Below are 26,720 nucleotides of genomic sequence, written 5' to 3'. Positions count from 1 at the left end.
GGGCTTTTCGTTGATAAGGGTTTCTGTTTCAGTGAGCAGGGAAGAGACAATTGCAGTTGTGTTATCAGTTGTTCAGTTTTTCTTTTCTGTTTCTGATCCTAGGTAAAGCAAATGGTGTAAAACGAAAAGATTGGGATTGCAGATCCGTGGGTATAGAAATCGAAAGAAAAGCACAACATCTAAGCTTGCAAGTACCACTGCGCTCCCACAGCTCCTCCTCGTCTTCGGAGGAAACGAGCAGTTCTAGCGCTGCGCTCCCCTTGCTGGCAGGTGAGAAGGACAGCCCGTCGTCAGCTGCTGAGGATCACCTGGGGCAGAAGGAGTTCTTGTCTGGTGCAAAAAGGGAAGATGGTCATGGAAGGTCAGTACTCGGTATCCACGTGGAAGTGCAGTTCAGCTTTTGAAAACGTTATGAGAGAAAAAACCCTTGAATTTAGCAATTTATAAAGTGTTGGTGAATTTCTAACGGTACTGCTGAATGCTTTTCCTAGTTTGAATGCAAATTTGGATCCCTAATTTGGGATGATTATCTGATCTGGGTAAAAAATCCAGCATGTAAGACAATAGCACTGGCTGTTAATGTTTGTTTTTACATCCTCTGTATGTAGACAAGTGAACTAACAAGTGGCAGAATTTGCTATGTAATCAGCGATATGAAAGTAGTTGTTATGCTAGTAGTAAGTCATGGACTCACTGAAGCATTTGACAGCTTCTGTAATGTAAAAAGAGAAACATTAATGATAAAATAAGCAAATAAACCTTTAATTTTTGTTTCCAGTGTTGCAGCTGAGGGTGCAGAGGGCAGCCCTGCGTCCCCTGGCAACCAGGAAAGGCCTGTTGGTCAGTCTCCCCTGAGGTCTCCGCTGAAACGCCAAGCGTCCGTGTGCTCCACCCGGCTCGGGAGCACCAAGAGCCTCACGGCAGCCTTCTACGGAGACAAGCAGCCTGTTCCAGTTGGGGTGCAGTTCAGCAGTGATGTGTCTCGCAGTGATGAGAATGTCTTGGACTCCCCAAAGCAGAGGAGGAGCTTTGGTTCTTTTCCGTATACTCCATCTGCAGATTCAAACTCATTTCATCAGTATCGCTCGATGGATTCCAGTATGTCAATGGCTGATAGCGAAGCTTATTTTTCTGCAGCAGAAGAGTTCGAGCCAATAAGTAGCGATGAAGGTCCAGGAACTTATCCAGGGAGGAAGAGGAGAAAAAAGCAAACTCAGAAAATTGAATATAGTAGGGGGTCTATTTATCACAGTGTGGAAGGGCCCTTAACAAGCACAATCCATGGAGAAATTAGTCAAGATGTTAAAACGTTGCCAATTAAGACTCATCCTTCACAGGCTTCATTTGTTTCGGCTCTGGGAGGAGAAGATGAGCATGTTGACAACATGTATGTCATGGAATCTGAGAAGACTGTGGAAAGTGAGCAAATAACTTCCCAGCAGCCTGTAATGGCATGTTACCAAAATTATCTTACACAGTTCCAGGTGATCAACTGGTCAGTCAAGCATCCAACTAACAAAAGAACTTCAAAATCCTCATTACATCGTCCTTTAGACCTTGACACGCCAACGAGTGAAGAAAGTTCTTCATCTTTTGAGCAACTCTCTGTCCCAACTTTTAAGGTACGGAAGATGGAGGAAGAAGGAGTAGAAAAAGGAATAAGAATTCAAAACAAGTGTACCTTTTATGTAAATAAAGCTATGAGAAACTTGAAACTTCTTTGCTTTTAGTTAAGGAATACTTTGGATTTGTGACTTCAGATCATGGGCTGTGTGGCTGGGAGGTTGTGGAAAGGAAAAGAGAGGTAGAATTCTGTGGATAAGATGCACGTTCTGAATTGTCATTATTGCGCTTAAAAATGCTGCTTGTTGGAATGATATATAGCTGAAGGCTATTTGTGTGGGTTTTGTTTAAAATATGTTACACAGAACTTCAGCAGCAGTACATATAATACTGATAAAGTATAATCCAGGCTGTAAGTGCCTTATTTCAAACTAAAATTGAGACTCAGATTTAGCAAATGATTTTTTGTAAATGTTTGGACTTTTTTTTTTTTTGTCCTTGTGACACATGTGGTATGACCATACATGTTCAAGAAAGGAGCTGAAATGAAATACGTGAAAAACAATGGAAATGACTTGATAGAAGTAGGTGACTAAGCTCTGGAATTTGTTATCACTTTACAGCAAAAGCTTAGTGTTCGTGCAAGCCTTTTGTAGATCAGTATTTGAAGTTTGTGTGAGGGTTTTTTTTGTTTTTTAAAGCAATTATTCACTATTTATCTATGTAAAAACTTCATAATCTAATCTCTCGGGTCACTTAAGAAAAATTAACCTAGGAGTTTCTGTATACTGTATTGGAGAATCTGCATGTGAGGGGTTGTTTTAAGAACAAAACTGTAAGGAGAATCTTTATTTGAAGATTCCTTGGGTTTTTTTTTCATATATAGAGGGAATGTAATAAATTTTTTTGCGCTTTTATCTTAGATTGTTAAACAGGGCCTCACAGCTAATTCGTTACTGGACAGAGGCATGCAGCTTACGGGATCAACGTCTAAGTAAGTTGAATACTGCATAACATTATTAGCATATTTTTTAAGAGCAGGATTTTCCTGATACTCTTGTTAAATATTTTGGCTCTTGCTAGCCCTTCCAAAATTTGATTTGTAGCAGTAGTTTTCAGTACGGATCTACTTTAGAACAGAGTATTCTATTACAAAATGTTTGGTTTTGGTTAAAAGGTACCCTGTGAAAGCATTAAATGGTTGCACTCGTACATTTTCAAGAGGACAAATTGCAACTTAATTAAAATTAGTTTGTGAGGTGCTTTTGACAAGTATCCATTGCATTGCCAAAAGCTGAACTTGAATCTAGGGAGGGGTTGTGCCCTGGGGTTATATTTGTGTGCTTGCTAAGCTATCTGGTAGCAGAAACCTGCCGTTATAGGCATTTTTATTAAGAATTAAAATGATACCAGGACAGTTTTATATTTCTTTTGCAAACTTAGATCATTAATATGTGTTTGATTTGTGTAGTACACCTTATACTCCTTTGGAAAAGAAGTCTGCAGAAAATACAGATGATGAAACAATAACAGAAGAATGGACGTTGGATCACCCTGTCTTCCAGACACGGACAACAGCAATAGTAGAAGTAAAAGGAACTGTAGATGTAGTTCTGACTCCTCTTGTAGCAGAGGCACTGGATAGGTAATTAATTTTACTTTTACAGTATTAATTGGTTATGTTAAAAATTGTCTAAAAGCCATTTTGTTCAGCAAAGGTTTAGGTAAAAGGGTTCAATCATGTGACTGATGGAACAGTAGGGCCTTGTACGCAGTGAATGTATTTCCACGTTTCCTGTGAAGAAGCTACCATCATGTTATGCTGACCTGGGAAGTGCCCTTTATGCCTGTCGATGCTTAATTTTTTCTCTGTAGCATTTAATTAGACATTATTGATGGTGTGTCATGTGAAACTGGGAGTTGAAATGGTCTGTTGTGGGCTTGTTTCCTCTCACAGGTACATAGAAGCAATGGTGCATTGTGCTAGCTCTCGACACCCTGCAGCAATCGTTGATGATCTGCACTGCAAAGTTCTTCGAGATGCTGTACAGAACAGCAAAACAAGCTTCTCAGAAAATGTAAGAAAGGGAACAAAAAAACGCACAAAGATTTGAAAGAATACTGTTTTCTGTATTGCATGCAGAAAAAGTTTTAATTTAGTTCAGTGCTTTGAGATAGAGTAGCTAAATACTATATTGATTTGTAATACATATTTATTTTTATCTTGTGCCTGATGTATGTGCATTTTTGTAATCAAATGTTACATACTGTCTTTCAGTGACCAGAAATCTCTCTTACAGGATTGAAGTGAATTTTTTCTAATTTAGATGGTCTAGTCAGAAGCTACAGTAATTTGCATGAGATCATACATTCTGTTCTTAGGAATTGCTATAACTGATAGGTATTATATTCATATCAGCAATACATCATTTATTATTGTACAGTAGTTAGGGAGATTTTTGCAGTTCATCTGATACCTTAAAAAATTAATTTAGCTTGAAAAGTTGTATGCTAGTTCTACAGAATTAGGAGTTCTTTCTGTCCAGGTTAATGACATATATATATATTTTATCATTTCTTAGACTTCACAGTGTAACACACACTAATTATTTACTTCAGAATAAGTGGTACTATGTAACTTATATATGTAGAATTCAAACTTTCAGCTGAAATCTGGTCATTAGAAAGTTTATTACAGAATGGCATTGCTACCCTTACGGATTTAGACCTACCATATCTGTAAGTGCTACAGTCCTTGTTCTAGAAATCATGGTGGTATGCTTTAAATGAAGTCAGAATCTCTTGCTGCTTCAGTGCTAATAAACTATCCTGTTACTCTTTAGCTTAGCAGCTCTGAGTTTCAGTGAGAATAAGTGTTTTTTCCTCCCCCTCCAAGTTATCTTCAAAGCAGGATATTAGAGGAACAAAAATAGATGCTACCACTACAGGAACAACCACCCAGGGACCAGCACAGACCAATCTCTCACTTAAGCAAGATAATGTGACAATTAAAGGTCTTCAGGCCAACGTTACTGTACCAAAGGTAACAGCTTTTTGTTTAGCTTATTAGTAGACATGTGCCTCACAAATTACCCTTATTTTAAATCCATATTAGTTCCCCAAAATCTAAAGTGAAGCTATGCATTTGTGGTAGACAGCTAGTGTTTTGCACAGGCTAGACTGTTTTGGAGCCGCTCAATTTTATTACGGTGGGTGTGCAAGTTAAATAACCACCACTATAGGGATAACTACCAAGTCTTTAAATTATGTTTTTACATGTTTTAGATGTGATGGGTTTAGCTTTTATTTTTTCATTTTACTGAGAAGTATAAGACAAGATTGTATCAGAAATAAGTGATGTATACTTAATGTAAAATGTTTTTCTAAATTTCTTTACTCTTTGGGGGAATTCTACATATAGGTGAACCTGTGTTTACTACAAGCATCTGTTGATGAGTCCCCAGGGGCTTCTTCTGGCAAAACTGTGACTCATGTCTCATTAGTAGCTTTGTGTTTTGATAGAATTGCTACGCAAGTTCGTATGAATAGGTAAGAATATACATGTCGCTACTCGTGGCTCTTTCTTGTTAAGTTAGTCGGAAGACTTACAGTGATGCCAATTGTTTGTGGTTCTGAAGAGTATTTGAGCAAGTTGTCATGAGTGAGTTAAGCAATAAAATGTATCTTATGTGTTTTGTAAGTTAACATCCAATATCTAGTTAGAATTGAGGTTTCTTTAAGAAGTGGAGGAACCCCTCTGAAGTAATTTTGGAATTTTAGCTTTACCTCTTCCTTGCTTGTATCTCATGCAGGGTAAAATTAAATTTTTCATTATTTTTTCTACCAAAACCTATATGTCTTCTATTTAAAAAGAATCTCTTTAACACTGTTGTGCCAATGTCACTTAAAACTTTAAACAAAAATAATAAAATTAAACATGTCTGTCTGAGATTTGCCTAATTGTTTTTTCTCCCTTATATTCAAAGGGGTATAGTTGAGGAGCCTTCAAACAATGCAGAAACTGGGAGGAATTCTGTCACTTTTGAGCGTTACATCCAAACCAGTAAAATGCAGCCCCAGTCGTCTGGCTCACTGAGATCCAATGCTGGAGCAGAAAAAGGAAAAGAAATTGCTGCTAAATTGAACATCCATCGTGTTCATGGACAGCTTAGAGGCCTTGATACAACAGGTAAGCCTTTTTTTAAATTGTGGGAATGTCAGTTTTCATAGAAGCAAGCAGTTATAGTTGGCCTCGATCTTGCAGTTTGGTTATGTGGGTTTTTTTAATCAGCACAGATAAAACCTTGAACCTGGAGATCTGTCAGATGCTCTAAAAAGAAGTTTAGGATAGTTACTCTGACTTATTTTTTGCTACTTTACTGAAGTGCTAGATTTAAATGTAGGCAGAGTGAAAACTATCAAGACGAACTTCTAGGCAGTATGTGTGGCAGACGGGTTGCGTTGTAAATATTGACATGCACTGGTAAAATTTCAGATCTGGGCTCTTTTCAGCTACCATTTTTTGTCATCTGATGCAGGCAATGAATTATGCTTATTTGCTTTCTTACTGCTTTCTAACAGTTTCAAGATCGGTATAATGTGCCTGTTGTACTGACAATTTGAACATGACAAGCTGTGGATTTTTAGCTATAGCAACTGTAAAACTGAAAATGAGATCTACCCAATCGTCTTCCTTCTTGTTTGTGTTAAGGAAATTCCTTCAAAAGGCTATGAATTAAATTCAGCTGCTATAACTCCTGATCCTGGAAAAGCTGACCTGGAAAGAAGATGAAAAATAGAGGCAGTAGTTGTTAAAACTAATTCAATTTTTATGGAGTCTGTGCCAGTTAGTGCTGTGTTTTACTCTGTCCCATAAAGAATAGGAATCTCTAGGACATGAGGAAGCGCTCTGTGAATCAAGTATGAATAAAACCCACACAATAAAAAAAAAAACAAAACCAAAAAACCCCACTGTTGTGCAAAGATGAGTGAGCAAATGATATTGGAGGAAAACAAAGCAGCAAGAGAACACTAAAATGCTTAGCTCCATTTTTACTTAGTTATGGATAGAATCATAGCAGTAGTGTCCTGTGTAAGGTATGCTGCAGACATTCAAGAAGGTCAAGTAATTTTTGAGTTCTAGCTAGAAAACTTATCATGTTCTATTTAAAAGGCTTGAGAAATGTCTTTCTAGGGATCTTAGCATTTCGTGTATACTTCAAAAGTGATTGCAGTTATAAGTTGGGGGCAGAGAGCAAGGACTGGAAGGGATATGAGTTGACTCAGTGTAGTTCTTTTCCTCAGATGTTTGACGTTTAGCTGTGTGAGTTAACAGGCAATATTTAAAATTATTTATAAATATATATTTATATAGTATAAAATTATTTAAAATGTTCTTTCAGAAATGTCACTAGAAGAAAGGATTTATATTTAAGCTACATCCTAACATCACAGAAATCAAGGCGGCATAGTACCCTCCTGGATCTTAGACAGCAAAGATCCTAACGAATTGAAAACTACTTGAGTCTGTATTTTCTTAGGAATCAGTGAGACTTAGTGCTTTGCATCCTCCCAACACAGACACAGACATGCTTCCAACCAAGAAGCAGTCTTTGCATTACAATTAGAACTTTATTTTTAGTTATCCTTCAAGTATGCTGTATTTCATACCAGGTGAGTTTCTACTAAAACAAGAGTAAATCCAAGAGCACTGTCAATGTCACTGTCAAGTGTCGCTATCAAACCTTACGTATTTATTAGGAATGGAGTTTTTTGTAAAGTAGTTTCAGGCCAATTGCCAGTTTCAGATAAATATCTGAAGAGCTTATTTGTACACGTGCCTTTGGAACCAAAAGTCAAAGAAGGCAGATCTGTTAGGATTGGGAATGTCTTGAAGCTTTAACTTTTTGTTGCTTGGTCCTTGTTTTTTCCAAACTTAAAAATTACCCCACCCACATTAACATACCAGGAGCAAGGCTTTTCTTCCTCTTTCTATGCTGCTTTTTTTCTTGCTCATGCGTAAACTTTATTTTTTTCTTTCTCCCCCACCCCGAGTCTCAGGAATACTAAAAGGACAACACTCCCAGAACACTGTGAACTTCAGAGAGCTATTTGAAGATGTAAAGTTTTTTTTTCATTTTGTAACAAAATGGTAAATATGTTTGTTTTCACAGATATTGGAACTTGTGCAATAACAGCTATTCCTTTTGGGAAATCAAAAGTTCTTTTTACTTTGGAAGAGTTGGATGAGTTTGCTTTTGTGGATGAAACAGATCAACAAGCTGTTCCGGATGTAGCTCGAATTGGTCCTAGTCAAGAGAAGTGGGGTTGGATAATGTTTGAGTGTGGAATTGAAAATTTAACTATAAAAGGTAAAACTTACATAGGCTTTATATTATTTTGTTTTAGGAAACTGCTAACAATTCTGGTCTTCCAGTTCAGCAATTATTTGGTTAGAAGTCGCTGAATATTGGTGAAACTAAACAGTACATGTCTGTTGTAAATAAACTGTATCGCGTAGTAGATTACACGATAAAGGAACTTCCAGTAATCAATACTACTTATAATAGTGTGTGAAATAATTCCATATGAACTGATTTCAGCAGTTTCTGAATGTAAAGGAAATGTAGCAATTGATACTTCTGCTGATCGCTTAAATCCTGACCTTGCAATCATACCCACAGTAAGTGTCTGCATATAGGGCCAGAGTTTTGCTTTGGGAGGGGACAAAACCGAGACTACCAGTATATAGGTATTTTCTGTCATCCAAATTATTCTTTTCAGGGAATAGTGTTTAAAAGTAGTCTTCACGTGAGTACTCTTCTACTTGGAACAAACTGTCAGAAGCTCTACGACTAACTGTTACATTGTTGTATAAATATCGTAGTGATAACTTGTGTAAAATGGTCATGCATCTTGTTTAACCAAAATCACATTAATTTGACCTCTTAAGTACAGATCTTTTCTATGGGACATCACTTATAGATGTGATGGATGGCAAACATTTACAGTCTTGGTATATGTGCTTTTATAGGAGGAAGACAATCTGGAGCAGTATTGTATAATACGTTTGGAGTCATGGGTAAATCAAGAGATACAGAGAGAGGTGGATTGCTTGCATCAAATAACTCTTCAGATTCTCCAACTGGTAGTGGTTATAATACTGATGTGTCTGATGATAACCTTCCTTGTGATAGAATAAGTCCCTCTTCAGATATTAATGGAAATTCGGTTTCAGATGAGCAGGTATGTATATACTATGTAGAAATGATTGGTCTTGGGTTGTTCTGTTGTTTGGTGGTTTGTTTTTCTTTTTAAAGTGCTGACAATTTAAGAGATGTCTTGTGCCAACTGCATTCGTACTGTCTGCTTGCACACTAAACTTTCAGCTTTCTGCGAGGTCTCTTGGTATTGTCTTGGGAAAGTTGGTGGACAGCATTACTTTATTTTATTTTGCCTAAATGCATATGAAACTATTTCTTCTGAGCGGCGCGCGGTATGGTATGTTAGTGCCTTCCAGTGTAATCACTTTGGAGAACAATTTGACTTTTGACTTTGTGTTTTCTTTTTTAAGGATGAAGGGGTTGAATCGGATGATCTAAAAAAAGATATACCCTTGATGCCTCCTCCCCCTGACTCTTGCAGCATGAAGTTAACAATCAAAGAAATTTGGTTTAGTTTTGCAGCCCCTACCAATGTGCGCTCTCCAGCCCATATATTTTCAAGGTATAGTTTTACCCGATTTAAAGAAAGATGATGATAATTCTGCTTTGTTAAATTGCATTTGTATTTGGTACATTCTGAATGCAATTTCAGTAATTTTTGAAGCTTCTCTGGAAATGAAGATTTTGAATTTTACCTATATCACAGTAACCCTTGCTTCCGTTTTTTTATTGTTCTCATTAATGTGTAAGTGTTGCTAGAAAATTTTTAGTTAGGTATGATTAAAAGAAGAAGAGAAAGATTTAAAGGAAAAACAAACAAACAAAAAACTTCCAGTGAGACTGAAATGTATGAAGGAGAAAGGTAGGGGAGGGTATTTTACGTTTTGAGTTGGAGAGATGCTAGAGAAGAGATCCACTCTGTGCTTTTGGTATTCAACCTACTGCTTAACCCAGGATCTTACTGCCACTGCACTATAAAGCTTAAGATAAACCTAAGATAGTTTTTCATCTTGCATTTGTAGAACAAGCCAAATATTCCTGCCTGTCAGCTTAAGCTCAATGTAGAGCTATAAATTAGAAAATGCTCTGTGGTTTTCCTAACATTCTTGCCTCAGCCCTTCGGCAAAAGTCCTTTATGACGTATTGTGGAACAGTTAATGCAGGATTCAGTCAGCGATGAGAACTGTATGATTTCAGTAGGGAATGCAATGGGAAAAGGAGGGAATAGCAGTAGCAAGAGGAGATGGAATCATGAGTGTGAGCGAGTAAAACAACACCTGCCTTAGGTACTTTTTGCCAGTTTTCATTTTCTGGGCAATAAGTCTGTTTGTAACATTGTTCTGTGGTATTCCACCTATTTGAATGTCACTCATAACAGCCTCAGAAAATCTTGCTAATTGCTGCTGCTGAATTTGAATACCCAATTCTTTTTATTTTTCTCAACAGGCAGCTGAACCTCCTGAGTACTGCAACACCTGCAGTTGGTGCTTGGCTTGTCCCCATTGATCAAGTGAAATCATCATTAAATAAACTAGAAACCGAAGGAACCCTGCGAATCTGTGCTGTGATGGGTTGCATTATGACAGAAGCTTTAGAGGTAAATGACCTTTCTAAACTCAATAGGCAGAACAGGGCAGTGTAATATGTCTTTGTTCGGGATTCTGGATATTTTCACTGACAAATTTAGAGCACCTTTTATGAACCTTTACTTCCAGAACTGATCACAAGAACTCACTAGCTCTGCTTTTTGTACACAATCTGAATTTCAGTGGAAAAAAAATTCAGCTGTTGCTAGTGAGGAGTTCTTGCACTTCTTATAAGAGTGCATCTCCAGGTAAATTAACTGGAGATTCTGCATTTTGAAAGGGAAGAGTGAGAAATATGGCTGTAGCATTTGGTAAATTTTATCAAATATGAAAGTGTGTTGAATTATAAAATATTCAGAGTATCTTTTGGGAGAAAATGTGAATTTTTGTGTTCCTTCAGTGGATTGAATTGTTGTGTTTATTGGACCCGCTTGTTAGAGGAAGGGAATGGTGAAACATTCTAGCAAGAAACGTAAAATGGACACATTTTTTGTTGAAAACTAGGATTGGTAGAGCTTTTGTGACAAACTGGGTGTTACTGGGATTTGCTCCGGAGCTTTCTTGTGTGTCATCAGTTTTCTGCAGTTCATTTACTTACCACCATCTAGTGGAAAGACCTTGAGGTGATACCCGCTGTTGAGATCCCGGCTTGCATTGTTCTAGTTCTCTGTTGTACTCAAAAGTCAACCTCTGCAGCAGTCTCTTATTGCTACCTCCCCTCCTATTTCTTTTCCTACTCTTATTCTAGCATTACTCCGAATTAGAAAAGTGCTTGGTTTTTCTGTAACTAGTTTCTTTGAAGATCTCAGCTAGCTGTGCATATATGTCTGTTAGTCCAGAAGTAACTTTACGAAGTCTGCGATATGAATCCTGCCTTCTGTTTTATTACTTCATATAGATAAGTAAGCATCAAGTATGATTTCTCACATACACTATTTAAAATCAGGTAGGTATCCATGTGTCAAATCTTGTCGCAGAAGTTCAAAATGAGGTTCGAAGTTTGTGATACTGTAGGTGAAAGCTTGTAGTTCGTGCGTGTGTTCTGTTTGCAAGTATGTTCATATATGAAAACTGTTACATTTTAATCTAGAATAAAAGTGTGCACTTTCCTCTGAGAAGCAAGTACAACAGGCTTACCAAAGTGGCTCGTTTCTTGCAAGAAAATCCATCTTGTTTGCTGTGTAATATATTGCACCATTACCTTCATCAAGCAAATTACTCCATTATTGAGGATGCCACCATGGTGAGTTACCCTGTGAAAATAAAAATAACTCAGTGTGTTAGTTTCAAATTCTAATATCTTAGTACCAATTTTAATGTCTTAAATTGGGCAACAGTTTAAGGAAAGCTAACAAACGAGAAAATACAGCGCAAACTCATATATATCCTTAAATTGATAAGTTGAAATGGCTTCTCTCATTTCATTTTCCTTCAGATCTGCTGTTTTTATTGTGGTCTGTGTATATGCATAATTTTTCTCAAGCTATTTTATCAGTAAATAAACGAGAAATCATAAACCAAAAAAGCATGTCCTTAAAATTGTTAATAGCCTTTTTATCAGATTTCATTTTTCTTGAAGATAACAGCAAAGTAGCTGAAATTTGCGCCTGTAGTTTTAAAATTGAATAAATCTCCATTATTAAGGCAAGTGCATGCACTGATTAGCTTATTCCAAATTCTTTCCCCAGAACTAGTTTTCATGTCTCTTAGAAATACTTGGATAATGCAGACAGTTTAAGAAAAGAGCTAGAATTGTAGAAACTCTGAGGCTTAAGAATCTAATCTTTTTCCTGGTGGCTTTTGAATGTAAATGTCTGGATTGTAGTGGTAAATCATTGTTTCCACAAACATATTGGGCATAAGGAGGACTGTTTGTTCCTGATTTTGTCTCATTTTCATAATCCAATTCCACAGCTGTCAGATTGAAACACTATGTTTTCCAACATATTCAGCAGTGATCCAAGTGATCAGAAGTAGCACAATTCCTGGCAGAAATAGTACGGTTTGATTTGTGGTCAAAATAAGAAGCTTTTTTTTTTTGCTTTAGCACAATTCAGTGATATAATCAGAACGGTCCCTAATTTTTTGCCTCAAATTATTTTTTTCATAATACTGCTTACCAGCAATGGAAAAAAAACCTAATCTTTTTAATATCAATTCTGTTTCTACAGTCAATCTAGTGTGGTTGTGAATTTTAGTCCATAGTTCAGAGCCTTACAATTACTTAATTACTTCTGGTTTCATCTTCAATAAACCTATTTGCTGTTGTTTATTTTTGGTCCCTGGGGCTAGATCCTCGGGTCATGTGGGTGATGCATTTACTGTGTTCAATGAAGCTGTAATTTTTATCTGTTAGCACTATGGCTTTTTATATCTGAATGGACATTGTGTGGTACCAGCATGTTTCTGTCATAAGCTCCTTGAGCATAAAGATTTAAGGGAGTTCTGACTCCCCCCCCCCCCCCCAGTTTACTTTAAAATGCTCTAATATGCATTTTTAATACTTTTTTTTTTTTTAAGAGTGATGGCCTTCCTGCCTTGGTGACCTTAAAGAAAGGTCTGGTTGCCTTAGCAAGGCAATGGATGAAGTTCATTGTGGTGACCCCAGCCTTTAAAGGAGTCAGCTTACACAGACCAACTCAGCCAGTGAAACTACAGACAAATGCCTGCCACGAGCATGAGGATGGACTGGGATTAGACAATGGAGGTGGTCTTCAGAGTGACACAAGTGCCGATGGAGCAGAGTTTGAATTTGATGCAGGTATTTTTGTGTTCTTCTATCTCCATAAAAATTCATAGGGACGAGTAGCTCCTCTCAGAGCATTTCTATATTCTATAGTTTTAATGCTTGAATGTATTCTTCTTTTGTCAGAATCATCAAACTTCTTTTTTAGAATCATCTTAATTTTGGAGCTGCTGTTGACGATTATAATTATAGTATTATAGTAATTATTACTTGTTTGTGGAAAAACAAAACAGGAGGCTTCTCTTTCTTCACGTGCTTTGTCTTGTTGTTTACTGCACAAAATACAGCAACTGAATTATTTGTTTCTTGGAATTATGATTTTGTTGTGCAGCTTCTGCCCTTAGTTAAGAATTGTAACATGCAGTTCTATGAACTCATCAAGGAATAGCTTCAAACCTACCTTCATATTCGTTCTTTGTGAAGACATATTCCCCCCCCCCCCCCCCCCATTTTTACTACTTCATATGTGGTACACTTCTGTTGCCAGCTTACACATTGCCCATTTAACATAAGCTACTGATTTAGCTTTGTGCTTGATATGGAGCTGACTGAAATGAGAACCACAGAAAAGGAAGAGCATAAATAAATACATGTTGTTGGAGCACTCTGTTTTGCTGTCTTGAGTTGACTTAGTTATTTTATGTTTGTAGCCTCTATGTACAGTGCTGCTGTTCTCAGGAATACAATGTTTGTTTTCCTGGTCTCAACTAACAATTAGGTAGCATTAAGGGAAAAAAAAAATTAAAAATCAGAAAGAGAATCTACTCTTAGTTAAAAGCCAGGCAGCAGTTATCAGCTTAGAGAGCAAAATCAAAGATGTTTCTGTGTGAAGGTTGTATCTAATTGTACAGTATGATGGGAATTTTTGCCCCCTCCTCTAAAATACCTGCTGTACTTAAGCAGAAAGAGACTATTAGAACCAGTGTGTTAATTTTTTTTTTTCTCCCCTGTGTATATTATTCTGTTTTTCACCAGGAATTTTGGAAGCAGCAATTTTGCTGCCTTGTATATGTTCACTTATAGAAGGAATTCATGCAAATGTAAGCATCTCAATTAAAAAAAAATGATCAGCCATGCCAGAGTCAGCAAAAGAAAGTGAAATTTGGCAAATTTCTTTTGGATCTGTAGCAGAGAGTAACAGTTGTATGACATTAGAAGGAGAAAAAGGTTTGTACTTGGATTATTAAACAAAATCCAGTAGGCCCATGTCTGCGGTTTTCTTATTTGTCTTAAAATTTCCAGGACAGCTTTGTGTAGGTGTGTGTCAGAATTTGGAAGTTCGTGACTGCTTGCAAATAAATGTACCTAATAATAGATAATCTTGGTTCCCCGTATATATACGAATGAGAAAAAATTGTCTGCTTGGTTCCAGCTACTGTCAGTGAGCATACAATGCTCTTAGAAGGAACAGCTAATCGTCCTCCACCTGCTGGTGGCTCTTCTGGGCCTGTGACTGGTGCTGAGATCATGAGGAAATTATCCAAGACTCACACTCACAGTGATTCTGTTCTGAAAATAAAGGTAAGTTTCTAGTGCCATGCACGAGGGGGAAGTGGTTTGTAGCTGGCCTGTTCAGAAGCAATTCTGTAAGCTGCAGATGAATAAATACTTGTCTAGAAAGTAGCTATAACTAACTGTAACGCATGGAAAGTACGCACCCTACCTTATAAAAGTGGTGCTCCATCAGTTGGCCTATATTCTACATCTCTTCTTCATTGTTTTTCTTGACATTTTTTTCCTAAGCCAGGCTTAAAACCAACCTATATGTGTATAATTTAAGGATATGCATAAAGTTTTATGGCTTTCCATCTATTTATGGAAGCTGAAATGAGAATTTAACTATGATTTTTCAAAATCCAAGATTGAAAAAGCTCTCCAATAACTTGTAGTAAAAGCAGTGTGTTGTTTGGGTTTTTTATTCCACAAGCTGTTCAGAAAACTGCAAGATTTTACTCTTATCTCTACTTTCTAAACAGAAATAGTCTGTGAATGTTTGTGGGGTTTGGGGGGTGGGTTTTTTGTTTTATTTTGTTTTTTAAGACATTTGTTGTCTTCTATATGCATGTTAGGCAGCTTGGTGGCTTATATTCCTTTTCAGCTGTGTTTTTTCACAGAATGATTGAGATTGAAAGGGACCTCTCTAGGTCATCTTGTCCAACCCTGCTGCTCAAGAGCCACTTGCCCAGGGATATGTCCAGATGGCTTTTGAATATCTCCAAGGATGGAGACTCCATAACCTGTGACAGTGTTCAGTCACTCTCACAGTAAAAAAAAGTGTTTCCTGATGTTCAGGAGGAAACTCCTGTGTCTCAGTTTGTGCCCACTGCCTCTTGTCCTGTCACTGGGCACCGCTGAGAAGGGGCTGGCTCCGTTGTCTTTGCATCCTCCCTTCAGGTGTTTACATACATTAATAAGACCCTCCCTGAACCTTTTCTTCCCTAGGCTGAACAATTCAAGCTCTCTCAACCTTTCCTCACATGACATGCTCAAGTCCATTAATAATCTTAGTGGCCCTTTGTGGGACTCTCTCCAGTATTTTTCTCTTGTACTGGGGAGCCCGTAACTGGACACAATATTCCAGGTGTGACCTTACGAATGCTGAGCAGGGGGTTAGGATCCCCTGCCTTGACTTGCTGGCAACTTATTGCCTAATGCAGCCCAGGCTGGACAGCCCAGCAAGGGTACATTGCTGCCTCGCGTTCAGCTTAGTGTCCTCTGGGACCCCCAGGTGATTTTCTGCAAAGCTGTTTTCCAGCAGGCCAGACCCTAGCATGTACTGGTGCATTCGTCCCCCCTAGCACCTTTAGGCGCAGTGCCTCTATGGCGTGTAACCTGCCCCAGATGAAGTGCTCCTTGTCCAAAAGTTTGCAGGAATGACAATTTTGTAGTTACTGTGTTCCCATCTAATTTTCAGACCAGATGTTGCTGCCTTTTGCAGTTTACATGGTACTTCATTAGTTTCTTTGTTTTCTCCGCAAGGGTATACATCCATATCATTCCTTAAGTTACACGAGTGGAGATACAGCTACAGATTCACCAGTGCACGTTGGCCGTTCTGGAATGGCAGTCAAAGAAAGTCCAAGGAAAGAGAGTCTGCTCAGCTATCTTACTGGGAGTTTTCCCAGCCTGCATAATCTTTTGGAAGGGACTCCTCAAAGAAGTACAACTGCAGTTAAAAGTAGTTCCTTAACAAGAACAGGTATGACGTGGCATAAGTAAGCTAAAGGGAGGGGAAGGGAGGACTGATTTTATTTTCATGATTTAGAAAAGGTACTGGATTTTCACTATTGAGTTATTTCTGTTCAAGATCCCACTTCCCCTCTCCCTCCCCATTAGGTAAGAATCATAGTTTTTAGTAGCAGTTCCTAGACATCACCATACCATTTCCTAAAAGCAAACAGCGAGTACATAAGGTTGGAAAAGAAATGACAACTTACTTAATAAATATTTTCCTTGTACTTAGTCTTGCTACTTTTTGAGTGTAATACATAATTACTTGAGTGGGTCCTTTTGAATGAATAAGGAAATGAAGTGATCATTCTGTACTTGTAATTTTTTTCTTGATATTGTAGTTTTAGTCCACTTTTTGAGCTACTTAATGTTCTATAAAATTAGTTTGTGTATGATAGTTTGCAGATTTTTAGTAATGATCTTTTGAATAAATGTGTTTTGTAGAAGTTTGAAATACATACCTTGAAATGTTATGTTCTGCATGATTGTTCAGAGTGCATGATTACAATTTATATAAAGAAAACCAGATAAGTGTGGTAGTGCGTTTTCTCTAAAACCTCTCTCCTTTGCTGTCAGGGAACGAAATATTATTCAGAAAAAAAGGTATTTTGGTTTCTTAATGACTCCTTTCCTCTAATTAATGGTAGAAATGAGCAAATGCAAAGATACTCTTAGTGCAACATCCCTTAGTGTCATAGTGTAGCTTCTGTGGTAGCACCTGTAGTGTTGCTCGACACATAATTTACTGGAATAAACCTTGAGGATTAGGTTTACTTTTTTAGTAAATAGGTATTGTTGGTAAAATTGTGCTGTGTTCCTGGTTTTTGCTGAATTTGATGCAACAAATGCTAAAGCTTCTGAATTATCTGTATAGGAAATACTGTGGCCACAGACATGTTATCTGAGCATCCTTTGCTGTCTGAACCATCTTCTGTGAGTTTCTATAACTGGATGTCAAATGCTGTGGGCAACAGAGGAAGTGTAGTGCAAGAAAGTCCGGCCACCAAATCTGGACACAATAGTCTTCCAACAGGTATTGCTACTTACAGCTGAATTGGAGAGGTGACACTGGGGTGGCTGTTCCTGCACTTACCACGTTCTTTTGAAAACATTTGAGCAAGTGGCTTACGTTCGACAGACGTGAATACTACTTGTGGGACTTCTCAGCAAACAGAAAATGAACAAATATACTTTAAGCAAAACTGTTGTTTTAATTTCCCTCACCCTGCCTTCAAAAATTTAGCTTTTTCTTACAATTGGAACTGTAAATGTACCTTCCAAAACCGTGTGTAGCTGCCAAGAGCTAAGCCATAAAATCATCCTCGGTTGCAGAGTTCCTTGGATTTAGATAGATTTTTAGTCTAATTTGCATATGCTGGTTTTGTAATAAGGATTTTGTACATTGGAATCCTTGATGTTAGTTCAGTTTTGAGACTGAGCATAAACATGTGTTTTGAGAGAAACTTTCTTCAGGGATGGGAAGTGATCAGCTGATGTGAGGGAATGGAGAAAAGAAAATATACATTACTGAAAGTCTTAAGTGTATTTAAGAAACAGATATGTAAGCCTGCCATCATTCATAATCCTCAAATGTGTATATCTTAATTTTCTTTTTCACTAATGCTAAATTAGAATCTTTCTTCTATTAACAGTTTTTCAACTGTAATGTTAATCTTGGGCAATAGCAAGTTGTTTTAGTTTGTTTTAATATTGAGCAAATAGTCTGATTCTACAAAACAGCTTTGCGCTGTACATACTGCTTACCTGGTGTGGCTTCTCTGTAAACTGGAATGTGTTTCTCTGCAGAAAGAATCATAGAGTAGAAGTATAGCTTTCAATTTTTTATTTTTTTAAATTTGATTTTTCTATTTATTTTTATTCCTTGCTGCTGAAACTCTTAACAGTTTGTTCACAAGCCTAACGTTCCTGAAATTAAGACTCAGTGATTTTAACTCAGACACAGATCTAGCCAAACCATTTTTCTGTGGAGGCATGTAGTCGTGGCTCTCTAAGTGCTGTAAGCTTGGGTTTTGAAGAATCAAGAATCATTTACATTGGCAGAGCAACGCTGTCTCATGGAGGCTGAGTCCAGTCCAGACGCAGGTTGCAGGCGATTCAGCATTGCTCCGCCCTTGTGCTGCAAGCCTGATGGTTTGTGAACAGAGCAACTGCAGGGAAGTGGCTGTCCATCCTTGTCTTTCTGAAGAGCAGATTTGGCAAGAGACTAATCCATAGAGATCTAATTGGCGGATCTTGCGTTGGGACTACTAAAACCGGGAAGCTTATAGCACATGGAAAGCTAAAAGCAAGTATCTGCAGCTGTGGATAGTCTTTCTTTTTGTTGATGGTATAGGCTGCTCAGCCTGTAAACTATTTCAGTTTAAACAGGAGTGAAGTACCCTATAGAATGCAATGCAGACAAAAGGCCTTGAGAAGGAGGCCAAAAAAGGAGGAGATACTTTTGTGCTTTCCAAACAGGTGTTGGGCTGTCTTTGCTACCTGTTTCAGCAATATCAGGCTATTTCTTTATCCTGAATACCACTTTTGTGAGGTTATAGACCTGGCTAGGGCTCTGACTTTCTATGTGTATGGCATGTGTTTCTATGTGATTCATCTTGATGAATTAATAGAGTTGGTGATCTTAAAATTTTCTGTGGCGTTAGTGTTCCATGGGTATTTATTTTTTAGGTGTGGCACCCAATCTGCCTACTATACCCTCTGCTTCAGACTTCAACACAGTTCTGTCTAGTGACCAGAACACCCTGGATGGCACACACTCCCAGCACAGCACCAGTCAGGATGACATTGCGGGTGTGGAGGAGGGTAACCAGGGGTTTCCCGCTGTTCAGCTAGCAGATGCACAGGTAGGTGTGGTTTGCTGATGTATTTTGGAGTTCTGCAGGGAAAACTAGTTATTGCTTTTAAAAAAAAATAAATCTTACAATGATGAAAACGTTACACTGGTTTTGTACATGTTTCTTGGGCATTCCTGTGCAAAGATGAAAGGCTTAAGAAACCTCTGAGGTGTCTTTATGAATGGTGATTAATAGACCATTGTTTTATAGCTTCAAAGAACATATTGGAGCATTTATGAGATTAACCTAGTTCTCCAGAGTACTTTGTACTGAGAGGAACACACAGAAGCCTTGCTCCCATAGCTAAGCATTCAATAGTCACTTGCTGCATAGTCAATCTTTGTGCTCAAAAAGTCCTCAAAGCTTCTCGTTTTCATCCCCCTTCTTTCTCCTTTGCAGCACTGTCAGTAAAACCTTAAAATGTTCTATATTGTGTGTCTGACACTGTAAATATTGTAGTTCAACAAATGATGGAGTGAGAATATAGGAGTAATCTAGACAATAAGAAGTAAATCGGTGGGGTTTGTTTCGTAGGTTGTTTTCAAACCTCTTCTAAGTTACACGGGAATTCAGTCTCAGGATGCAATGCCACTCTGCTACAGAATGTACTTTGGAGAGTACCTTTCGTTCTCAGGAACTTTGGACTGCCTAAGAGCAGATATTGTTGATTCGGATACAGCAAAGGAAAGAAAAAGCAAGCGAGCTCGAAGGTATGTTGTGAGATATTTGAACATATGTATATTGGGTAAAGATCAGAAATTAGGTTTTTCATGTGAGGACATGGAATTCCGAAGCACTTCCATAGAATAAGGAGCAATCCTTTATTCTTGTAATCTTACCTGTTTTGGCTTCCTGTTCAGAATTTTTTGTTTAAATGTTTCTGTGGCATGGTTTGGAGACTTTAAGTATTTGAGTCTCAACTACTTTTGAAAATTGGAGATTGCGGAAGGGAGAGCTGGTGGGAATAATTATGGAGGAAATTTGAGAGGCTCTTAAATGCTGTTTCATAATTAAACCTGTGAATGAGGTTGTTAGTTTCGGTGTAAATGCTGAATCTTCCCCCCACCAGTTTTGGGCAAAGCTTTAGGTTATGATGGAAAGATTGCATGCCAGACTAGGTTTTACACAGAACTGAATGATTACTATGTCAGTAGCATGCAGTATGAAAGTATAGAAGTTCATTGTTTTTAATATTTAGAACTATAGTAAGAAGGTGATATGCTGAGGGGATTGAAAGTTTGGATTCAGTAAATTAGATGTAACACTGTAAAAATGTATTTGACTCCCTTAAAAAGAAAGTAGTAACTTGTACTTTTTCTTTCCTTAGGCAAGGAGCTGTGAATCTTCCTCCTCTTGAATTCAAGCCAGCTTTGATGTTAGAAACTTTCAGTATTAGTGCTGTCGTGATGGAGAAGTCCATGTGCACACCTCATAACTCCACCAACGCCCTTTCTTTTCATGACTTGAATAAACGCTATTATAATACTTTTCACTGCAATTTCACAATTTCTTGCCAGTCCATAAGCCAGCACGTAGATATGGCATTGGTTCGTCTCATTCATCAGTTCAGTACAATGATTGATGATATCAAAGCCACGCAGACGGACATCAAGCTTAGCAGATACACGGCTGGATCAGCTTCTCCGACACCTACTTTTAAAACGCGCAAACACAGAGACTTCCGCTCTTCTGATTTCAGCCGCAGCTCTCGAGGAAGTCTTAACGGAGGCAACAGAGTGAACAACACCAAGAACAAACGAACAAACAATGAGAACAATAAAAAAGAGTCTCGAAACAAGAATTCCTTGGGGAGGTCAGAAAGAAGAACTTCTAAAGTATCCAGGAAAGGTTCAAAAGATGTGGTTGACCACATGACTATTCATATGGATGACTCTGACTCTATTACCGTGTCGGAACAGAGCGAACCTTCTGCCGAGTGCTGGCAAAATATGTATAAACTATTGAACTTCTATTCACTCATTTCTGATCCAACTGGCATTTTAGAAAAGTCTTCTGAAACTTTTGGGCCAACAGGTAAACTAGTTCATAAATCCAAATAATTGAGGCGGTGTGCTTTTGCTCAAGTGCAGGTGGAGCACTGGGACAGGCTGCCCAGAGAGGTTGTGGAGTCTCCTTCTCTGGAGACGTTCCAAACCCGCCTGGACGCGTTCCTGTGTGACCTGCTCTGGCAGCGGGGTTGGACTAGATGATCTTTTGAGGTCCCTTCCAACCCCTAACGTTCTGTGATCCTGTGAAGTGTGTTCTTTTAAAGCTTGAGCATAAGTTGGTTTTTGAAAGTTGCCCACCCCTTCTAAGTTGGATCAGAGGGGCAAGTGGCAAGGCTGGGGGGGGAAGCTTTTAATTAGTTCACAGAGATAGTGCACAAGAGAAGAAAATATTCTTTTCCTGCCTTTATGGTATGCTTTGATTCTTTCAATCCTAGACTTAGTCAAATATGTGTTAACTGATTGGTTTTAAATTCGGTCCCTTGATATTCTTGTGCAGCTCTGTCAATCTGGATTTGCACTGGATGTGGGACTGTGTTAAAAGGTTAACTTTTCTGGTTAATTACGTACAGCGAGTGGATTGAGTTTGTTCCTCCCTAGGTGCTGTTTTGTTTTCAAGTGGTTAATGGAAATGCTGTATATTATCATTCTGTGAAAATATGTATGTGCATACATAAGCAATCCTGAGGGAGGTAATTTCTGCCCTGGGAATGACTGAGTAAAAAAATAAACTGAACCTAGCTTTGAGAGAAGAAAAGGTGAAATACTGGTTTTTTGTAAAGTCCAGCAAAGACTACAGGTGTTTGGGGATAATTTCACCCAAAGCTTTGAGATTTGGGGTGATCATTGCCCTCTATTTCTAATGTATTTTGGCATAGCAGAGTAAATTTGGGAGTTACTTTAGCATCATTCTTTCTGTGGTGAACTTAAGTTTCTGCAAATATGCAGGGGATGGTATAGTTACTAGTTAGAGATATTTTCTTTAACTAAAGAATGAAACACTGATAAAGTGTCAAATGAGAGCTTCTGCTAAACATAGGGCAATGTCTTTGATGTGCAGAATAGCACATCCACAGCTGTGATATCTACACAAAATGTAAATTTTGTTACATTGTTTTTATGCTCTGGGTGTGCTGAAAAGCAAAACTTGCTCATCCAAAACTAAATTATAAGAACTTTTGGCTGCGAAATGATCAAAAAAGAAACAGGACAATTGGAAACAGTCAGAGCATTTTTATTGTATAATAATAAATCACATAGATATGAATATTTCCGTAACGTACATACGAATATATCTATGAATAATAATGAAATCACATCACTCATTATTTGTTTCCATTGTGTCTTGGCTTTGGTTCAGTTGCAATGTTATTAGAGTGGAATAAACAAGGCACAAATAGTTTGCCTAAAGAGTTCGCTTGATGTGCAAGATACATGATCCCTGGTTTCACGTACAAATACAAATCAGATATGCCAAGGATTTCTTGTAAAGTATCCTTAAGTAACTCCTTTGTGTATTCGTAGGTGTTCGAAGCCCCACCGAACCTGCTTGTAGGGTGGTATTTGAGAACGAGCAGGATAACGGCAGAGACGCGCAGAGGAAGCGCAGCCTGGTGACGTCGGAGCCGCAGCACGTGACCCTCATAGTCTTTGGGATAGGCATGGTCAACCGAACCCACCTGGAGGCAGACATTGGCGGGCTAACGATGGAGTCTGAGCTGAAGAGAATCCATGGCAGTTTCACCCTGAAAGAAAAAATGAAAGGTGGGAGAAGCTAAAATGTGCTCTGTAATTCAAGTCAGTGGCAGCTTTACACGTTTCTGTGTGTCTGCATACCTGTATCAATGCATACATTTGTGCATATGTGATATGTTTTGTTTGTAAATAGATGTACATTATGTCTGTCTGTGGACAGTATAAGAACATTCAGCAAGTTCTCCTAAAAACTATTTCTAGGATGCTGAACGGTTTTAAAAGTATGCGTGGAAATTCTTGTAGAAGATAGTCACTCCATTCATTTTCAAAAGCTTCTTGTCACAATTTAAATTTGATATTACTTAATATGACTACTAAAACTGTAATTTTTCAATCATTTTCCTGCTACTATATTTTTTAAAGCAGTAGGTACCTCTGGAAATATTTTACTGAATGAAATGCTGTTGTCTTTTTTTCTTAAAGATGTACTGCATCAAAAGATGACTGAGACATGTGCCACTGCTCACATAGGAGGTGTCAATATAGTCCTGCTGGAGGGAATTACCCCAAATATCCAGTAAGTATGAAGCCTGACAATTTAAAACTGTTCAAGTGCATAGAACTGCTATCAGTTGTATGACAGTGAAGGTATGTAGCTTAATATGGAGGAAGCATTGCTGATATGTCTTTAAGCAGAACCCGTCAAGTCATAAAGTTTGGTGGCAACCATGCAGCTGCTGCAGAATTGCGCTTGAGTTTGACTTGTAGAGCTGATTGCATGTGCCCGTTGACAGGAGGCTTTTCCCTGCAGGGCCTGAGTAAGCTGAGAAGGAATACAGTGAACATATTAGTAGGTTTCAGTCTAGGACAGTCGCACAAGTCCTAGATGTAGTTACATGAACACGAACACTCTTGCTCCTTTCTCTTTCTAGTAACAGATTTTAGTAAGCTCAGGACTGATTGTAGGATCCCAGTGTAAGCGGGTAAGTGGCCTGGCTGAAAAATCGTAGGTGGCAGGTTCTCTTGTGTTAAAGAAATTAAATTTCATGTAATCAGAGCTTTTTTGCGCTGGTTTTATTCCATGTGGTGTGTGCATAGAAATTTTATCACTTTGTGTGTATTGCTTCTAATTGCCTTCTGAAGGTTATAGATTCCACCAAACCATAGAAGATTTTTAGGGAGCATTTAACCTACTGATGCTGATTATTCCCATTTAAGATCTATATTGTTTCTATAATAGATACCTTTTTAAACGGCCATGATGCGTGATTCTTTGTGTTATTCTTACAGTTCTAATATCCATTCTCCATCCTTTAGATACTTGACACAATTGGGCAGGGGCGGGGGGGAGAATCACTTTTTGCGCATGAGCAGTGCGATGTCTTTCTTAGCATCCACATTGGTTTGTTGTTTTGTTTGGGTTTTTTTTTTTTTTTGCCAGGTTCACAAAGTCAAAAAGGGCATGCATTATTTTGCTTTGTTTCTAGCTGAACTTCCTTCTGTTTGAGTTGCAAAACAACAGCTGGACTGCAACTCCTTGTAACACAGATCACCCTCACGCAGTTGAGCGTTAGCTGGGTAACCCTCAGTATGTGAGCTGGTTTTAGAATGGTAACGTTGTAGAAAAGGCGCTCAGTAACGTGACTTCAGTCTCTCCTTTTAATTCCTTTTTAGCTTGGAAGATGCTATATAGAACTTATAACATACAGAATTTTGTTGATGTCCCCAGCTAAATTGCTTCTGATAAACATGTCTCAGAGGGACAAGTTCCAATCTGACAGCCGCGTAGGGTTTCTGAAGGCAACTGAGGTTCTTCCTGTCTGTTTTACATCATAATCTTAACTGAGCTTCCATCTAGGGAAGGTACAAAAGGAAAGGGGGGAAATAGTGATAAATCTTTAACAGCAGCAGCAGCCAACCCTAACAAAACCAAAACCTTCAACTTGGTAAATTTGAAAGTAAGTGTCATATTGTGGGTTACGAGTAATTAACTGACTAATTTTGCATGGATGTTTATTCTTTATTTGCTTTGTTTTTGTTTTTTCTTGCTTTCTCTTCAATCTTCATCTGTAGACTGGAGGATTTTCCTACATCTCCTACAAGCACAGCCAAACAAGAGTTTCTGTATGTCATATTATTATGTTTAATAGTCTTGCAATTAACTCTGTGTCGTGTAGCTAATGGCTGCATTCCTACTGTGTGTGATTGTCTAGGCAGATGTTGCTTGAATACATTTTAGTTTAACATCTAATATTGCCCAGATAAGCTTTTAATGTAGCCTGCTAAATATCAGAAAAAGCCCTTGTGAACGTTAACAGGTCTAGCATTAGGGGCAGGTATTACGCTGTACGGTCACCACTGTAATGCTGGAATGGTTTCATTGGCTGTTAGGGTTTTTAGATCTGCTTTTATGCTTATTTTAACGAGGTGAAATAATGCTGGTAAGTATAAAGGAACAGACAGGTTGGATTTGCTTTGAACTTGGTAAGGAACTGCTGTGCTTGGAGCGATAGTTCCTGTTGTGATTTCAGCATGAATAGGACCATTCCTTTTGTCTCCGTTTACCTCCCTGCTGGGTTTAATTACTAGGCATGCTGACCAGGTGATGCAAACACAAAACGTTTTCCTTAAAACTTTTTTCCTTCCCTGCCCCTCCCCAAGCAGTATTCTGAGCATGGGTTTCTTTTGCTGCTTTAGACCACCAGTGCTTATCTTTTAGAAGGACTTAGTACAACTGCTGTTTGTTACAGCATTTGTGTATATTCAGTGTTGGAATAATACAGGATTAACTTTAAAATATCCTTAGAGATGGCTCTGGAAGGAGAGGTGATGGACTGTAAAACTGCAAGTGATGTAAAGAAAATATTCAGGTTTTTGTTCTTTTTTGTCTAGTAGCAACATTAAACCAGCAAAAGAAAGTACTTTTTTTTCATAGTGCATCACTGAACAGTTGAATTCATTGCCGTGTGATGTGGTCAATAAAAGGATTGGACAAATCCATGTAGGGTAGGGCTGGTGGTGAGTCATGAACACAGTACAGCCTCTGGCTCAAAAAGTAAACCCCTGATGGCTGGAATTAAGGGAAGAATCACTTTATTTTCTTTATTTTCCCTCCAAGTATCTGCTACTGCCCGAATTTTCATCTGACTTAGGGTGGTAGTTCCTGTGTGTGTAACAGGCCTTCTGTTGATGTTTTCCCCCTGCTTTTCTAACATGCCCCAAAATCTGTTCAGTTGAGTGGTGGCCTTATAGCTGGTTCTGAAGGGCGACAAAGAGGTTTTTTTACAAGTTTGCCTGGAGAGTGATTATTTATGGAATTGATGTGAGAACATAGAATTACTTCTTGAATGCATTACTAGTATATAACTTAAATATCAATTAATGATATGTTGTAGGCATATCACCATAGGTAAGCAAGCTGCAGATATATAATGTGCAGTGCTCATTCTAAGTAAGTGTGTGGTCACGTGGCTGCTCCGCCTTTCATTCTGTCGTGGAAGTAGGCTTTTTGTAGACCAGACAAGAGACAGTGAAATTAATTCACTGCATGAAATATGGAAATACCTTATCAGAGAAGCACAGTTAATCTTGCTGAAATCTGATTCTCTTGAGACAGCTATATCCGCGTAATTTTTTTTTTAATTAAGGAAGTGCTTAAAATGGTACGAATTCCCATGTTTGGAAATGATTGTAAATTCAGTACAGACTTTAACTTCAACTATTTTACTTTTAACTTCTACTAAAGATGGGTTGAGACTAGACTGTCTGTCTGGTACAGGTCAGGAAGAGGTTTTGTAACTTCCCTTAAGCAGAGAGTTGCTCTTGTGGTTCTTGCATAGCTGATGTAGTAGTATTTTGTGTGGGGCAAATGTATT

At 38.2% G+C, this 26,720-nt stretch overlaps 1 protein-coding gene across 6 annotated transcripts in view; it reads left to right on the top strand.

The window, feature by feature from the left end:
- Positions 1-26,720, top strand: part of BLTP1 (bridge-like lipid transfer protein family member 1) — a 116,024-nt gene that overhangs the window by 44,344 nt on the left and 44,960 nt on the right. For 5 of the 6 annotated variants that reach the window (XM_086464407.1, XM_086464405.1, XM_086464409.1 and 2 more), the window contains exons 26-48: positions 103-361; positions 779-1,622; positions 2,487-2,557; positions 3,035-3,208; positions 3,521-3,641; positions 4,460-4,606; positions 4,985-5,112; positions 5,550-5,752; positions 7,737-7,934; positions 8,597-8,808; positions 9,137-9,288; positions 10,173-10,323; positions 11,403-11,555; positions 12,833-13,073; positions 14,431-14,579; positions 16,038-16,257; positions 17,164-17,322; positions 18,978-19,153; positions 19,679-19,854; positions 20,472-21,178; positions 22,675-22,914; positions 23,329-23,422; positions 24,919-24,969. In XM_086464407.1, coding sequence (XP_086320533.1) covers positions 103-361; positions 779-1,622; positions 2,487-2,557; positions 3,035-3,208; positions 3,521-3,641; positions 4,460-4,606; positions 4,985-5,112; positions 5,550-5,752; positions 7,737-7,934; positions 8,597-8,808; positions 9,137-9,288; positions 10,173-10,323; positions 11,403-11,555; positions 12,833-13,073; positions 14,431-14,579; positions 16,038-16,257; positions 17,164-17,322; positions 18,978-19,153; positions 19,679-19,854; positions 20,472-21,178; positions 22,675-22,914; positions 23,329-23,422; positions 24,919-24,969 — 5,026 coding nt within the window. Of the gene's footprint in view, positions 1-102; positions 362-778; positions 1,623-2,486; positions 2,558-3,034; positions 3,209-3,520; positions 3,642-4,459; positions 4,607-4,984; positions 5,113-5,549; positions 5,753-7,736; positions 7,935-8,596; positions 8,809-9,136; positions 9,289-10,172; positions 10,324-11,402; positions 11,556-12,832; positions 13,074-14,430; positions 14,580-16,037; positions 16,258-17,163; positions 17,323-18,977; positions 19,154-19,678; positions 19,855-20,471; positions 21,179-22,674; positions 22,915-23,328; positions 23,423-24,918; positions 24,970-26,634; positions 26,640-26,720 lie in introns of all 6 variants that reach the window. The other variant, XM_086464408.1, reaches the window with a different exon arrangement.

Source organism: Leptosomus discolor, chromosome 4, assembly GCF_034619465.1.
Source record: "Leptosomus discolor isolate bLepDis1 chromosome 4, bLepDis1.hap2, whole genome shotgun sequence".
In the NCBI taxonomy this organism is placed as follows: domain Eukaryota; kingdom Metazoa; phylum Chordata; class Aves; order Leptosomiformes; family Leptosomidae; genus Leptosomus; species Leptosomus discolor.
Note: the sequence above shows the minus strand (reverse complement) of the source record. Positions and strands in the feature narration are given on the sequence as shown.